The sequence below is a fragment of the Phyllostomus hastatus genome, unplaced genomic scaffold (assembly GCF_019186645.2).
Source record: "Phyllostomus hastatus isolate PE091 unplaced genomic scaffold, TTU_PhHast_1.1 phas_contig_1550, whole genome shotgun sequence".
NCBI lineage: Eukaryota > Metazoa > Chordata > Mammalia > Chiroptera > Phyllostomidae > Phyllostomus > Phyllostomus hastatus.
The window spans coordinates 41,312-58,609 of NW_025333634.1; the positions used below are offsets into that span (position 1 = coordinate 41,312).

Below are 17,298 nucleotides of genomic sequence, written 5' to 3' on the forward strand. Positions count from 1 at the left end.
GTAGGGTTGGTACCATACAAAAGGAGTGTTTCATTCAAACAATTCAAAGTGGGGTGGACATGCAGACGGGGCTTATAAGGGTGGAAAACACCACACGCCGATGAGGAACTCAGGGGTGTGAATTTAAGGGAAAGTGGTCGGAAGCTCAGATTCAGAGTCCTGCAGACCTCGATTCAGATCCCATTTCACCCCTTAACTCACTCATGGCCTTGGGCAAATTTTCTTGTTTCTAACATGGGGAATTATAATAACACCTACCTTGTAATTGTTGTTGAAAGTACCTCTTGTAAAGCCCTCGGAATGATGCTGGACATACCTTATGTATTCAGGAAATGGCAACCATAAACCATGATGCTGGTACATTTCTTCTACGACTCAATATTCGATCTTTACAAATTGTTCAGCCTTCCCTGAGAACCATTGTTCATCATGTCCACGAACTGACTTCAGAGAAGGCTTCTCAAAGAGAAACAATTTAACCAGCCCTCCTAGCTTCTCAAAAGAGAAGGGCTTTGGAGTGTAGCTGACAATCATGCTCCTTCCCAGGGTTGGCTCCTGCTTCTGTTGGTGGGCGGTGCTCCCCTCACCCCTGCTGCCTGGCAGAGCAGGGCTGAGCTGAGTGCACCGAGCAGCCAAAGTGATCTGTGCTGAGCGTCCTCAGAAGCTCATGCACGTTACTCACTAGAGACCCCCAAGCCTTCCTTCGGAGCCTTTTACCTCTTGCTTTACACACACTTTTCACAGACCTGGTCATGTTGTTTTCATTTCCATCGCACATGCTAGAAAAGGGTGAGGAGAGTCTGCTAGAGGGAGGTGCTCTGGTCACAGCAGGGAATGGCAGTGTCTGCCCAGCAGCGAGGAAGGAAATGAAGGAACCATAAGAAATAAGCCTGCCTTAGCCTACTGAGAAAAAGGGGGAACCTCTCCAGGAGGAAAAAGCAGTCATGCCCAGCCTCAGTGCAGTGCCGCCTTGAGTGCAGTGAGACGCTGTTCATTACAACAGTCTATGTCACGAGCACATCGGTGAATTATCAAGATCACAGACTTAAGCAAGAACGTGCTGGCACTTCAATGACCTGGCAAATGTACTTGTGAAAGACACCCTTCCCGCAAGGACTGGGTTAGTGCGGCTGGTGCCCCTCACTTCACCTGGGACCTGGTGAACCCCCTGCATCGCTCCCCCGAGAAGAAAGACGAGAAGAGGCACTACAGGCACCTCTCTTTCTTCCTTTCCGTCTAAGTAGAAAGGGGAAGGGCAAGGCGGGGGTGCAGAGGTCCATAACAGGGCTGCTCTGAGCTCTCACAGCCAAGCTGTGTGTGTGTATGGGTGGGTGGGTGGGGGGGCCAGGGCTCTGCACTTCTGCACTTACAGCAGCATCTGCAGAGGGTTGAGGCAAGGGGAGGTTCTTCCGCCAGTGCCAAGTCTGGCAGTGCCGTCTAGTTCTTGAAGGCCACACCTTCTCGGGAACAGCAGTGGGCTTGGCTTGTCCTTCGGGAAGTGTCAGGGAAGAATGGCGGCTCCCGTGACTCAGTGCAGAAGGGCTGCCGCAGGCCCGCCCCTCCAGGAGTCAGCCACCCCAGAAATGCGCCCGGCTATGCCCGGAAGTTTCCCCCACCTTCACCTCTCAGCACCACTCCATGGTCCTGGAGGGGCTTCTGAGGTTCTGAGCTGAGGTTCCTGCTTTCTTGGGGGCATCTCGGTCATGGGAACACACCCCTTTCCCGACGCCTTGGTTCTGAGAGGCGTCAAGCCAGACTCTACTCTGTGCTCGGCTGTTGGCTCCCGAGAGGTCCTGGGCAAGTCCACCGGTAAGGGGTCATTATCATGCCTGTAGACTTCCGCCGGGACAGGCCCAGAGTGAGGAGTGAGGAGTGAGGAGTGCCTCGCGTCCTGGCGAGCATGTCTGGGAATCAGTGGCGAGGCCATCGGGCACACCCCCTGGGCACGTCTCCCAGCCCAGCACCCAGTCCTTGGGTGCTCTTGTCAGGAGGGCCACCAAGATTCCAGCCTTCAAGGTGCCCAGGCAAGAACCCGATGGACCTAGAAGAGGGGGCCCTTGGGTGCTGAGAGAACCAGGGAATTTCTGTCACATTGCTTCCTGAAGACGCGGCACTGGAGAGGGGAAATGGGCACAAAGATATGCTTTGATAAAGTAGGAGGACGTATCCTGTTTGGAGAAGTGTTCTTATCACTAAGTTTCACTGCTGCTTTCCAGAGAGAGCTCATTTGTTTATTCACAGGTTATTCCCAGGCAAGAAAAAGTAGTTAAAGCAGAGGCCTTACCTCTGTGCAAAGGCAGGTGGGGTGGGACCAGGTACCTGCTAATACTATTTTTGGTGAAATAGGTGTGAAGAGCTGGATTTCACCGGCCATGAATCATGTAGGTTCTTTCCCTTCTGTGAAAACCCTTCGCACGTACTTTCTGTGTGAATGACGGTCCTCTCTCTAGGGTGGCGGGTGCTGCGGAGGAAATGCGGACAACCCGAACTGCTGCATGAACCAGAAGAAAGAGGGCACAGTAAGTGGGCCCTTTTCTCTCTGGAATCCTGGGGGTCAACATCAGCTCAAAGGGGCCAGCCAGGCAGCCAGCAGGCTCTCTCCACACTCTTGGCAGCGGTGGAGAGGCGGGCCTGGAAGCGGTGGAGAGAGCTGGAAGAGGAAACGGTTGTGCCCAGACTGAAGAGGGTGGTGACTGTGCACATCAGCCCTGGGTTGTGTGGTAGGACCTCCTGTTCTTGCCCTGCAGGAGCGGCCTGCCCCTCCACCAGCCTGCTGTGGTCTGCACAGGAGCGCGTGGACCGAGGGCTGGGCTGGTCCTCTGGGGCATTTCAGCAGAGGAGACACTGAACCACACATCTGTTCCCTTTCCCAGCAGATCACTCTCTCACCATCTCTGTTCAACCCAGAGGAGTTCATGCCCTTGGATCCCACCCAGGAGCCCATCTTTCCCCCGGAGCTGCTGGTAGGTGATGTCTCGGTGCAGGCCCATCCGGGGCTCTGCGTCATGAGCCTGTGGAGACCCACCTGACTTCATAACCCTGGGAACTTGTGTTTCTCCTTGTCCTTTAGGTTTCAGCCTGAACTTGTCTTCCTTTCTCTGACAGCCAGGGGATCAAATCCCTCTGTTGCAGACTCCCACAGGGACCCTCATTTCTCCCCGTCTCCCATGTGTCACTCTGAGGACACCGAATAGATCTCTCTGGCACACTGTGTGCTGTCACAGGTGCTTCCGACGCATCTGCTGACCTCCTGGCTAAATCTAGTGCATACCCGCACAACCCCCCCCCCAGCAGCCCACCTCCTCTCTGTAAACAGTCATTCATTAAACAGGCAAGCGAGCAAGCAAGCACACAAACAGAGCAGTGTTCCAAGGGGCACAGCCCGTGGCCTGCAGCTCTCTGTGAAGGACGCCTCTCACACTCACTTTCTTATCTTGATGATTCTGCTCCTTCAGTCCAGCGTTTATGGTCAGGAGGGAATCAAGCCACCCTCAGAGCTCCTCCAGTGCAGACACCTCCGGGGGTGGCTGAGCACATGAAGACTGCTTTACGAGTTCAACAGGCCAGAGAGGAGGGCTTTGCAGCAGGCCGCCGGGATGTCTTTCTCGGGATTGTGCAGAATCAGTCTGATTTGGGGTTGTCTTTCCCCGCGTCACCTCTCACACAGGAGAACCAGCTCTCCTTTGCATTCCCTCCGACACCCCTTTCTTTCCTGGTCCTCCCCCACACCTTGTCCGCTGAGCCTCCTGGAGACAGTGGGGACAGCTCAGGTGGCCTTGTGGCTGGTGACTGTTGGCAGGTCCCACAGCTTCCCCGATCCTCAGGTTCGTCCTTTGCCTGTAAGAGACGGGGCTCAGAATGCCTCCCTTGCTGAGTCTCCTAAGGACTCAGCGAGATCAGGAGTGTGAGAGCTGTAACCTAGTTCCTGGCTCCACACGAGGTGGTTCCCCGCCCTTCTCCCCGACAGGTGTTTCCACTCTGAATTCAGTAATCAGTCAGTGGGAGAGTCGGTGCCACTGTGGCGCGAAAGCCCGGGCAGTAGTGGGACGTGGCGGTGGGGAGAAGGGAGACGGCTCGGTGAGAAAGTGTCGTTTTCCAGAGGCTGAAGGACACTCCCCTGAAGCAGCTGCGCTTTGAAGGGGAACGTGTGACCTGGATCCAGGCCTCGACCCTGAAGCAGCTGCTGGACCTTAAAGCTCAGCACCCTGACGCCAAGCTGGTGGTGGGGAACACGGAGATCGGTAAGGGGGGCCTGGGGCTGCCTGGGGGCAGAGACCCACTGAGGAAGCCTGGGCGCTTGACCTTCTGCAAAAGTCTGGCTTTGGAGTCAGACAGCCTGGTTCAACCCCAGGCTGGCTACGTGTCCCTAGAAAAATGACCTCTCCCCTGCTGCGCTCATTGTCCTGTCTCATGTGTGCGTGAATAATACCTCCTTCGAGGCTTATTCTGAGTATAAACCAAGATCCTTGACGAGTGTTCTCCATGAACATGTGCAGAGCGCCAGCTCGGGTGCCAGGTACTCTGGGGGAGCCCGAGGCGCTGAAGTCAGCCGGACACAGCTCTCTCCCTCAGGGGTCTCCTTGCCTGAGTCAGGAGGGGGCGATGCGCCTGGTGGAGGCTAGTCGTTCCATTCACGAATCTCTCTCTCCACCCTTCTCTGGGGCTGCTGTGGCAAGACAAAGGGGAGGAAATGTCCGAGTGTGACTGCATTGCCTATGACATGGCCACCTGCCCAGTTGGTGCCACCACCTGGGACATGAGGCCCACAATATGGCAACAGGTCAGGGGGACCTTGAGTTGTGCCGCTTCAAATTAGAGATAATTTCTTAAGATTGCTCCATCTGCTCCGCCCCCTCCTCCCTTGTACACCCGCCCAACAGAGTAGCCGGCGGCCCAGAGCTGGGGCAGGGCGTTGGGGAGGCTGGGAGGCCCAGAGCTGGGGCAGGGCCTTGGGGAGGCTGGCCGTAGAGAGAGACCTATCCACCTGCATTCTTTGTCCCGGGAGCTGGTTTATCAGGCGGCCCGGCTCCACAAAGTCTGGCTCACCCTTTCACGATTCCTGAGCAGCATGTGTGGGATGTGGGATGATGGGTGCTCATTTCTCCTTTAACCTTGTCCCTCTACAGCCCTGCGGGCAGGGCTGGGAGAGGTGCTGCGTCACTGAGTCTGAGGGAAAGGAGCAAGTCTGTTCGTAGACGTTTGTACCTTGATTAGCAGATTTAAAGTTTTTTTCTCCATGCCCCTCTGTGTTTGAACGTTAGACTTTTTGTGTTATGATTACTGTTATACCCTGACTCTTAGAATAGCTCAAGTACTGAAATGCACCTATTCTTAGCTGTGTGATTTGGGCAAGAAACTTAGCCTCCCTGAGCTTCAGTTTCTTCCTCGATAAACAGAGAAAACCACAGCATCTCCTAGGGCTGTCGTGCGGAGTAAATGCATACGTAGTGCTTAGGAGGGTTACTGACGTATCTTAATTTCCTGTGTTTTCTGATATTTATTTTTGTTTTTCTCATCACCATTTACCCCTCCTATACCCTTCTTCCTCTCCCACCCAGCCCCCCTTGCCCCCCCACAATTGCCACACTTGTCTGCATCTATGAGTTCTTTCTAATATTGTTATTAAACACACACACAGGCCTCTAACTTCAGGCTTTCATTTCTCTTGAGGCGTTGAGGTGAAGTTTAAGAACAGGCTGTTTCCTCTGATCGTCTGCCCAGCCTGGATCCCTGAGCTGAATTTAGTGGAGCGTGGACCAGAGGGTAAGGGAGGTTCCCCTGAGCCCCCAGGGGGGCTGGGATGCTGGGGAGGGTCCCGTAGGGAGTTGGTGGGTTTCAGGACACCCTCCCCTTTGGCTCTCTCTGTCACCTGCTTGTCCTGGAGCCACGCTGCACAGGGGAAGGGCACCCTTCACTGCCTTCTTCCCTGTAGCATCCGTGGTAGGGTGCCCGTGGGCAAGGCTATGAGAGTTTTAATAGTCGCCCTTAATCCTGGTTGCCCATGAGAATCCCTTATGGGTGAGGGGTCAGGTGGCGGGGGAGTGCCTGGGTGCTTTTTTAAAAGAAATGCCAGGACTTGACCCTCAGAGATCTGGTTTTGTGGAGTCGAGAACCACTGGTTTAGAGGAGAGAGCACTCTGGCTGTGGGACAAGAGGCCTGGGGTTCAGTCCTGGACATTTTATTAGCTGTGCGTTGTCGGGCCAGCCACGTAAGCTCTCCGGGCCTTCCTTTCCTCGTTCACATAAGGATGCAAGTCCTGGGGCAGCCTCACCCAGGCTGCTGCGCAGCTTCGGGGATTCTGTGTAGGAAGTGTTTTCCTGTGCTGGGAAGGGGATCGCTGTTATTCTGCGTGTGTGTTCCCAGGTATCTCCTTCGGGGCCTCTTGCCCCCTGAGCACCGTGGAAAAGACCCTGCGAGATGCCGTTGCCGAGCTCCCCGAGCACAAAACCGAGGTGTTCAGGGGGTGTCCTGGAGCAGCTGCGCTGGTTTGCGGGGAAGCAGGTCAAGTCTGTGGCGGTGAGTCCCCGGTCAGGGGGCCCATGAGGCCCAGAGGATGGGGTCTTTCTTCACAAGGCTGGTCTGGCTTCTGCTGCAGACTCTGGGGCCTTGAACTTTAGTGCTCAGACCTGCCTGGGGTGTTTGTTAAAGATGCAGACCCCTGGGCCCTGCCCTCAGGCGTTCTGGCCTAGACACCCTGGCGGGGGGCGGGGGAAGGGAAGCCCCTCAGGTGCTTCTGATGAAGGTCTGTGGGCCAGTCAGGTAGTGCTCACTCTGTGACTCAGTCTTTTCCCTGAGGTTGGGGAGGTGGAGTCTCCTGGCCCCTCATCCTGAACTTGGCCCAGGCTCTCAGCAGGTGGAGGAGAGATAAGTTAGAGAGAAGCCCAAACAGGGAGGGGCTCTGGGTTTTAGAGCTGGGGGTAGAGCCGGAGGTAGACCCACCTGAGAGGAGGGAGGGGTGTGCCTGCGGGCTCAGGGCTCACAGCCCGCCTTCAGACTGGCCCCCAGGTTCCCAGGGTGCAGGGGTGTGCGCACGCCCCCTGCCTCGGAGGCTCGTAATTGGTGGTGCTGGTGGGAGGAAAGCTAGTCATTCCGTTCTATTTTTTTTTAAAGATTATTTATTTATTTATTTATTTATTTATTTTTGGAGAGGGAAGGGAGGGAGATAGAGAGAGAGAGAGAAACATTAATGTGTGGTTGCTGGGGGTTATGGCCTGCAACCCAGGTATGTACCCTGGCTGGGAATTGAACCTGCGACACTTTGGTTCGCAGCCTGTGCTCAATCCACTGAGCTACGCCAGCCAGGGCTCCGTTCTATTTTTTAAAAAAATTAAAACCAAAAAAAAATTAAAACAAAACAGCCTATTCTCATTCCCCACACCCTGCTCCCAGCACCTGCCGGTTCTGGCTGTAGATGAGGAGATAGAAACTCAGAAATCCCCGCTGAGTTCCCAGCGAGGCTGGACTCCACTTCCAGGAAGAACTCGTTTTGTTCTGCAGTTGGTTTTCTTCCTCCTCCCAGTAACGAGAACCCCGTGTCTTTGCCAAGTTTCCAGGAAACTCAGGTCCAGTTAGAACAAATTGTTTATCCTTGAGTCTTCTTTCTCTTTTTCCTTTCTCTTTATCTCCTGTTTCTGATGAACCAACTCTATATGACCTCTGTGATAAACCACCTCCCCCGTTTCAGAAGAAGTTGGGGTGAAATTAAACAAACACACTTCAAGGCGCTGACTCTGGTTTACCGACCCGTAGATCTCGGACCTGTGCCCCAGTCCCAAGTGTTTGGATCTCAAGTTTTGAGCCTTGTTCTGAGCGCTGGGGCTCTCGCTGTGCCAGTCTCATGTCTACAGGGACTGGGGGTCAGGTGTCCCTTCAGCAGGTGCTGCCCTCCTGTCCTGTGCTCGGGAGCCAGCTGGGCGAACAGAGGTTCCTGGGTGGGCTCTCACGTGCACTCTCCACTCATCCTAGTCCATCGGAGGGAACATCATCACCGCCAGCCCCATCTCTGACCTCAACCCCGTGTTCATGGCCAGCGGGGCCAAGCTGACCATCGTGTCCACAGGTGAGCGGCCTCATGCAAAGGGTCCTGGGGGAGAGCATCTCACAGGAGAAGTTACTTTCTGGAGGCACAGAGTCCAAAGTGCAACGACCCAGCTGTCCTACAGTTTGGATTCCTGGAAGCTGCGAGGGGTCCCCTGTGATGGGGGACTGGGAGAGCCGGGCCGTTTCTTTATTAGAAAGTCACAACGGGCTCTGTCACCAGATGCCTCACCTAGCGGTGTGCAGGAGCCAGAATGCACCAGCTCAGCATAGCTGATTGCTGGGATTTCAGCGTTTGTTAAACGTGGCCATTATTAAGACTTCAGTTATATGAACTTACGAGATAAATGGTATTGATAACAAAGCTAATGAATACTCAAAAGTCACCACTTCCTAATTATTTTACTTCATCTCACTATTGCCTGTGCTGCTGAGGTTACTTCCACCTACTGTATCCGCAGTGGAAATGCCATCTAACAGTGGGCTTCTGTGCATCGTCCCTTGTCCGAGGGTCCCCAGCACCTCCCCCAGCTGGACGACTGGCCGGAGGGACCACAGGCTCAGCATATGGCCCTGCTCCTGGCTCGGACTTGCTACAGAAGGGGGACACAAAACAGAATCAGCAGGGGGAGATGGCGCATGGAGCAAAGCCTGGAAGAAACCAGGCACACGCTTCCAGAGTCTTCTCCTCATGGAGTCACTTAACAGGATGCACTTAGCTCCCCCAGCAGCAGGCTGACTCCACAACACATAAGAAGTGGGGTCGACCAGAGAAGCATGTTAGAGATTCAGCACCTAGAGCTTTAACGGGGGGCTGGTCACTCAGCTCTGGCCTGGCACACGCCGAAGTCCAGACCCCCGGAAGGGAAGCAGGTGCTCAGCCTAAACCAAGCTGCTCTTTAATAAATAGTTCGGCACAATGACCCGTTCCTACCAGGGAACGGTAGGACCTCTCCCGGGATCGGAGTTCCCAGAGGACAGACAGTGGCCGGCCTTGTAAATGGGCCTTTCAGAGGACAGCGGGCCCGCTGAGGCAACTCCATTACCCTCTTTTCAATGTCATGCTCAGTAGTGTCACATGGTAGCTTGAAAATGGCTATGGTGGGAGTATTTATACCACAGAATCAGGGCTCCTCCCCCCACCCCCAACCCCACAGAGCCAATTGTTAAGCATTCACCAGCACAACATTGCTTAAGGATTTCAGATGGAGGACCTTGACCCCAACTGTGCCATCTGCTCCCTCTGACTGGGGGCAGCAGGGACCAGGATGGAGGAGCCCACTGGTGGGTGGTCCTGTGCTCTCTCACGTTGGTCCCTCTCCATCTTGCCCCTGCACAGGCACCAGGAGAACCGTTCCAATGGACCACACCTTCTTCCCTGCCTACAGAAAGACCCTGCTAGCTCCAGAGGAGATTCTGCTTTCCATCGAGATCCCCTACAGCAGGAGGGTAAGATGTGGTGCCCAAATCACTCCCACAACTGCCAGGCTCCAGACAAGGAGACCAGAGTCGGCCTTGGGGCCAACCTTAGCATCTCTGAACTTTACTGTCGGTCTTCTTATTTCTGAACTTGGCCTTTGACTAACCATATTCCTCTCTGGATGATGAGAACTTTTAGCTTAGGGAACAGAGGACATAGACAGAAGCTAAAAGTGTGATCCCAAGCCCTTCGTTTCACCTTCCTGAGCCCCATTTTTCTCATCTGTAAAATGGGCACAAGGTTGCCTACTGGGCAGTTTATCGTGAGGACTGAACAGTAATTCATAGGGTTTGTGGCAGATGCGTGGGAGCCAGGGAGATCTCCCTCTGGCAGCCGGCAACACAGGGTCAAGAACCCATGCAGCAGCTGAGTGTTCCTGCCCAGGTCAGGGGAGACTTGGTGTCACAAGGTGAAGTGTGGGGCTTGCGCGCTCAGGGGAGAAGCCGCCCAGACGTCAGATCCTCACACGCCGCCCTGGGGCTTGAGAAGCTGTTTACCCCGCTGACCTTGTTCTGGGTTGGTGTGAGCGAAGAGCTCTGCTTCTCGAGCAGGTTTCCCAACTTTCTCGGGCCGGTCTGGGAGCCTCTGGCCGCCTTGCTGGGTTCCTGGTGCCTACGGCAGCTTCGCCTGCTGTGGTTCTTGCCCCTCTCGGCGGCCGCCCGTCCCAGGGTGAGCCTCTTAGAAATGATCTGTGAGAGGCTGGGGAGCCAGCTGGGAGGGCGCGTGTTAAGGGTTTACCACAGCCAGTGCTCGAAGGAGTGTCTCCGGCATTTTCGCCCTTGCTAATTTTAACCTCCTTAATGAGAATGCTAATTCGATTAGAGCAATTACATCCCTGAGGTGGTTTCTTAATGGTTTTCTAGCTTGTCCTCAGATAGACCATTTGAGCAGTGATTCCCAGAGTTTTGTGTTTCACAGATCAGTAAAAAAAAATTTAAATTATGAGGTTGGGAAAGGAGATGAAAACAAGCATAGTTCTGCCCTGGTTTCCATGTGGCCAGGCAAGGGACGTCCACAATATATTTCACACAAAATATTTCATAAAAGAGAGGAGACTTGAATACCCCCGAAGCAAGAAGAGTTTCTCAAGACAGGACAGCGGGCAACCCGACACTGGCCTTTCACGGCTGCTGCGAAGCGTTGCTGTGGGCTGGCACCGTCCTGGGCGCCAGCAGCCTCAACCTCTGTTCCAGAGCCAAGTTCAAGCTCTGTGCTCATTGCCCCAGGCCCACGTCTGACGCCAGGAATCGGAACTAGCTCGATCCTCAGGAGGGGTTTCTGTGGCTTCCTCACACAAAAGCCCGTGGTCGTGTTGGACCCCAGGGTGTGTCTCGTTGTGCGTTCTCTAGTAAACTTCTCCTTCAACTGCCGACCTTTCACGTGAGTCAGAATCTGTGGTGCCAGGGTGAGTTCAAATCTCAGGGGGACGTGACATAGAAAGGACTTGACCTCAGAGGGTTCTCACCTGGAAAGTGATCACGTGTTCTTTCTATTTGCAAAGACGGAGCCCGGCTTCCATGAATGGGCAGGGAATGTATGATCAGAGCACCGAGGCAGCGACTGTCTCATAGTGTGATTCTTTCTGTCGGGAGAGAGTCGTAGCCGCTAGACTGCTGGGAGAGACGAGTTAGCCTCCGAGGAGGCTGCGAGCCAGAGGCGGTTTCAAATACCCTTTGGGATTTTGGTGTGCGCACTTGAGAGGCCCACAAGCCAACAGAGGTTTTGGCACAGCCCCCTGGAGAGGCCAGTGTGCCCTGAGACTGGGCCCCAGGGTGGGGAAGCCGAGTGGGCCTGAGGGGGTCTCTGAGGAGACTGGGTGAAAACAGCCTTCCCCTCCCAGCTGTTGGGTTGAGAGTGCTCTGTTGTTCTTCTTTGTCTCTGCCTCTCAGTTTCCTGACTAACAGAAATCCTGACCCCACCAGATTCTGGGCATGTTATGTGGAACTTCTCCTGAAAACTCGGTCATCAGATATGCCTCGATCTTGCAGCCCATCAGCAGCCCCTCGCTGGTTTGCAATGGCGCTGTCTCCTTCCCCGAGCCTCGGGACCCTGTGTTTCAGGCTCACCACTTGCAGTCCTTGCAAAACAGGGTAAGAAACAGGTACCTTTCTGTTCTTTTTCAGGGCGAGTTTTTCTCAGCATTTAAGCAGGCCTCCCGGAGAGAAGATGACATAGCCAAGGTGACCTGCGGCATGAGAGTCTTGTTCCATCCAGGGACCACAGAGGTGAAGGAGCTGGCCCTTTGCTATGGCGGAATGTCCGACAGAACCATCTCAGCCCTTAAGACTACTCGGAAGCAGCTGTCAAAGTAAGAGCAAATAGCAAAATAAAACTGCTGCTACCATATCACTTCTGCTGCTGCTGCTACTGTGACTACTCACAGTATTATTATTGTTGCTACTACTACCATTGCTACTGCTATCACCATGGTTATGACTACTATACAATTATTGCTACTGCTAGTAGCATCGCTACTAATAGTATTGCCGCTGCTGTACTATTACCATTGCTACTCCAGCCACTACTATTGCTCCTGCAATTGCTATTGTTACACAGCCACAACTATTATTGCTATTGCTACTGCTGCTTCTACTGCTACTGTTATTCCTCATAGGCACATCACTGCTGTTGCTGCTGCTACTTCTACCACTACTAGTTGTGTTACCGATGCTTTTGCTATTATTTTACTACTACTGCTTCTTCAACTACCACTACTATGTTACTTCTCTTTCTACTACTGCTATTACTATTGCTTCTTCTAGTACTATTACTAGTACTGCGCCTGTCAATGCTAGCATTACTACTAGTAATATTGTTGCAGGTACTACTACTATTGGTATCGCTACTACTTCTCTTAGCACTGCTGCTGCTATTGCTATGGCTACTCTATGGCAGCAATTGTACCGAGGACTTCATGGCGCTACCCTGTGTAACCCTTGCCATAACTGCATGGATAGATGAGGCTTGACTTGGGGGTTTGACTCCTTGGTCCCAGTTCTTAGCTCCAACACTTACCAGATGGGTAATATAATAAGCCAACCATGCCTCAGTTTTCTCACTGGTAAAACGAGTATGAAATTTTTTCCTCCTAAAAATGATGTATCATCTAAAGCACTTAGGACATTGTAAGGACTCAGTAGATTTAACTGTTACTTTTGTGGACTTTTAAAACTGCATCTGTTTTTGAAGACGAGGAGACTGAGGCTCAAGGAGGTTAAGTAGCGTGCCTACAGCCACGTAACGATGAGTCTCTGAAGCAGACTTTGCGCCCAGATTCCTATGACTCTGAGGCCCTGCGCTTAGTGTGCACACGAAAACCTCCTGAGGGCTGGGGAGGGCCGCCGTCCCACACGTGCTCTCTGGCAGTTCCTGGAACGAGGAGCTGCTGCAGGAGGTGTGTGCAGGCCTGGCAGACGAGCTGCAGCTGTCCCCCGACGCCCCTGGCGGCATGGTGGAGTTCCGGCGCACGCTCACCCTCAGCTTCTTCTTCAAGTTCTACCTGACGGTGCTTCAGAAGCTGGGCAAAGAGGACCCGGAAAATGTGAGTGTGGGGGGCCTGGGCCGGGCACGGACTCTCTGCGGCACTTTTGTGTGGGGGTTTGGGCAGCTGCTCTGGCTGAGGCAGAGCTGGGGACCAGGTGGTGAACTTGCTTCTCTCCTCTGGCTGTCAAAGGGCAGAGGACCGAGGACCAGGGTCACAGCCCAGGCAGCCACACAGAGGTGGAAGCCAGCAGGTGGCTGAGAGGTGGAGCCCTGGGCTGGGAGCCAGGGGCGTGGATTCTTGTCCCGGCTCTGTCATTATCTCATGTGAGGACTTGACCAGGTCACCCCTCTCTCCAAGTCTCCGCTATAAAATCTGCTGCACCCGTGGTTTGTAGGTAGATGGGAGCGTACAGTGGAGCGAGGGTGTCAGGTGGGGATTCTACAGCCCCTGCGAGGATGTGCATTCGAGAGGGGGTGCTGGCTGGCGGGGCCCAGCACCCCCCCCCCATCTGTTCGCCAACAGCATTTATTTTGCACCTTTTATACAGTAAGATTGCCCTGAGCACTAGGGGGCAGCCTAGAGTGGGAGAGGACATGGTCAGTGAAGGCCAGTCTAGTGTGACTGCTGCGGAGACGAGCCTAGGGGACCAAACGGGGGGAGCTTCACAGTGTGCGGACCGCAGAGCAAAATTCCTGTTTTAAAAAACATTCATGACACTTGCTTTTTTCTGAATATAAAAGTAATAAGAAGTTATAGAAAACTTAAAAAATACAGAATTGTATAAAGAAAAAAATGATTCCGAGATCCTACACTGCTGCTAATATTTTTGTTTATTCCTCTGACCTTTTTCCTACGTTCATCTGTCCCCTGTCTCTCTCGTTCTGTCTGAGATTGCTCCATCTCTTTCTCTGTTTGTCCTTCCTTCCATCCATCACATTACTGTCTTTTGATTTGGAGCTATCGTTTTCTAAATAAATTTGGGGTCATGCTGCGTATGGAATTTTATTTCCCTCTTGATTCCTTGGAGATTATATTGTGAACATTTCCTGTATCATTAAGTACATCTCGTACAGAATTGAGGAGGAAGAGGAAGACTTTCCCAGGAAGGCTGAAGGAGAAGGGTGTCCCAGCTGGGAGGGCAGCACCCACAAACATGGGGGAGGAGGCAAAGTGGTCCGTGTGTGGGAGGGAGCACGAGCCCCCTTATTGTGCAGAGGGCAGGGGGTAGTGGCAGACAGCCTGGGGCTGGGACTCAACCCTGACTTCTCAGAGCCCACACTCAGGTGTGGAGGTGGATCCAGGCGGTACTGGAAGGAGTGTAAAATACGAGGAGGGCAAAAAAGGGTATAAAGGGTATAATAAGTATAAAAGGGTATAATAAGGGTATAAAAGTTTACTTTTACCGGTTGGGGACAGCCAAGGTCAGAGTCAATGATACAAATAGTTATGATCACTTCTGTTTTCTTGTCTCCACAGAAGTGTGGTAGACTGGACCCCACCTTCTCCAGTGCCACCCTACTCTTCCAGAAAGACCCTCCAGCCAACGTCCAGCTCTTCCAAGTAAGTGCAGACCGTGCAGAGCTCATATCAGGAGCCCTTGCTGACCGCAGCGGAGGGTGCTGACCACTGGCGAATGACTTACTTGAGTTGTTTGTAGGTTGCTTCAAGCTCCTTACTGTCGTGCGCAAGCCTCCAGGGAAGAAAGTGGGAATTATGTGAATGTCAGTGAAGCTATTTGCCCCCTTACTCACCTAAACTTCTCTCTCAGCATTACTCTCGTCTTCAGCTGCTCCTTACAGAAAACAATTTTTTTATTTGTGTTTTGTCTGTTCTGGCTCCTCTGTGGGACTAACCTGCAAAGTGAGGAGTTCTCTTGAGCATATAAACACACACACACACACTTTCCACAGAAGCTTTTTGAGAGGCACTGGGTAATGGGTCGGCTTTTCCTGTGAACGTTTTGGGTTTTGCGGGCCATGCAGCTTCTGTTGCGACTCCCCGACCCTGGCATTGTAGCACAAAACCAGCCAGAGGCAAGTGTTTCATTCCAATAAAACTTTAATTATAAAAACAGGCAGCGGGTCAGATTTGGCTCGCGGGCTACCACGTGTTAACCCCCGCAGTGGAAGGCAGCGGGGCAGCGCGTGACCTCTGGGGCCTGGCCGCCTGGGTCTCCCGCCCGTTTCGTGACTGTGGAAGCTTGGATGAGTCCCTCAACTTCTCTGTGCCTCTTGGGCGAGTTAATTATGCCCACAATATGGGTAATGATGGCACCTGTCTTACAGATCATTTTGAAGTTTAAATATGTTATTTCCTGGAACATCGTAAATGTTCAATAAATATTAGCCATTATTATTATTTGAAAAACACATAAAACAGAATTTTATTATGAAATGGATACACTAAAACATTTTGAAAACTACAGAAAAGTGTAAAGAAGAAAATAAGTCACCCAAAATCCCACCTACAAGAGAAAAATCATTATTATAGTTTCATTTCCTTCCCATTTCATGCATATATGGACATGTATACACTACATAACACATGTTTTTTTACTATGAAATTCAAATCATTTTTACACGTGCACCCACACAGAGTTTTATGTTCTGTTTTTACACTTAACATGAGCTTCCTTCCTTCTAATTAAAATTCTTCAAAGATATGTTTTCACAGTTGCACACTGTTCACTGTATGACAGTGACATGTTTACCCAGCCCTCAGTAAGCGGACCTTTAGCTTCCTCTTTTGGGCTTTTCTGTCCCTGTATGTGGTGACCTATGACCACCTTCCCATTGACTTCTTTGTGCCTTTCCGTCTCCTCCAGCTGTTCCCTCCTCCCCCGCCGCCCCTCCATTCTCATGTCTACCGTGTGCTTTGCCACCCGGCCTGCAACTCTGCATGGTTTCCCTGGGCCTGGAGGAGAACAGTGTCCTCCACAGCTCAGCCTGACTGGTGCCCGTGTTCTTCCAGGAGGTGCCCAACTGTCAGTCTGAGGAGGACACGGTGGGCCGGCCCCTGCCCCACCTGGCTGCGGCCATGCAGGCATCTGGGGAGGCCGTGTACTGTGACGACATCCCTCGCTATGAGAACGAGCTGTCCCTCCGGCTGGTCACCAGCACCCGGGCCCACGCCAAGATCAAGTGAGTGTAGTAAATACAGTCAGACAGGAGGGTGCTGGGACTGCCCTGCCAGGCACTGGAGATGCACCCCTCCCGGTTGGCCTACAGGGGAAGATGGGGCTCATCTTAAAACTACAGTCTAGAGAGAGGAGCAGGAGAGGTGAGGGGCTCAGGGGTGCTTGGGAGGGTGCAGGGATGACTTGCAGAGATAAGCAGGGGCTGGGTCAGCAAAGCCTTGGAGTGCTGGATGGGGAGGGTACGCTGGACCCAAAAAGGAATGGGGGGGAGCTGCTGAAAGGCCTTTAATAGGACCAGGTTAGATCTGCACTTTGGAAATTGGGCTAGACTTCAGTGCAAAGTTTCAGTACAATTTGTGTTAGCACAAAAGAGGGAGAACCTGGGATCGAATCCCTAGCTCCAGTGCTGAGCAACTGTGACCTTGGCCTGTGTGCTTAAGCTCTGAGTTTCCCCATGTGTAACAGGATGTTTTCTGGTGAGGCTTAGTGGTCGTTTTTGCTAGGGATAGTGTCCACAAAGGACCCGGCAGAGAATAGTCACTTGTACCCGCTTATGGAAGTTTGAGAGTCTCAATGGCAAGAATGCCACCTGTATAGTAATAGTAGAAGTTAGTAGTAGTAGTAACACCTAACATTTACATGAAACTTAATATTTGCCATGTTCTGGTTTAAAGCATTTTACATTTATTGGGCTCACTTACTCCTTACAGTAACCCTATAATTATCTCCATGTTGCAGAAGAGGAAATGGAGGTACAGGCAGGCTAAGTTACCTGCCCCAGGTCACACAGTTGGTATGTGGCACAGCTGGAGTTTGAAGCCAGGCAGCGTCAGCAACTGCACTGGGCTGCCTCTGGATGTTCAGTGCAGAGACTGTGGCCCTTATTTCCTGCCCGGTGGGCACGAGACACACGTCCTACTCAGTAGAATGACTGGGAATGACCCTCCTGGGGCCCTGGCACTGGATGGATTTAGGGATCGAGTCTCCTTGTCATTGGTCTTTCCTCTGCAGATACCCCTAGCCCAGAGAAAGGCTCCAGGAATGGTGAAACTCCTCCAGGACCCTGAAAAAAATATTTGTTTATGATAGCATGGTTGCTAACTGTGGGGTCAATTTACTTGCCTTTGCCTTTGTCTTAAGCCCATATGGACGGTGCCATG

General features: G+C 52.6%; 1 protein-coding gene across 1 annotated transcript in view; it reads left to right on the top strand.

The window, feature by feature from the left end:
• The window catches only part of LOC123813617 (xanthine dehydrogenase/oxidase-like), a 59,881-nt gene that overhangs the window by 16,566 nt on the left and 26,017 nt on the right, over positions 1 to 17,298 (top strand). The window contains 12 exon segments of the mRNA XM_045830681.1: positions 2,451 to 2,519; positions 2,877 to 2,963; positions 4,100 to 4,241; positions 5,671 to 5,763; positions 6,365 to 6,462; positions 6,464 to 6,517; positions 7,967 to 8,060; positions 9,378 to 9,487; positions 11,642 to 11,826; positions 12,885 to 13,059; positions 14,479 to 14,562; positions 15,973 to 16,142. Of these exon segments, the coding sequence (XP_045686637.1) occupies positions 2,451 to 2,519; positions 2,877 to 2,963; positions 4,100 to 4,241; positions 5,671 to 5,763; positions 6,365 to 6,462; positions 6,464 to 6,517; positions 7,967 to 8,060; positions 9,378 to 9,487; positions 11,642 to 11,826; positions 12,885 to 13,059; positions 14,479 to 14,562; positions 15,973 to 16,142 (1,361 nt within the window).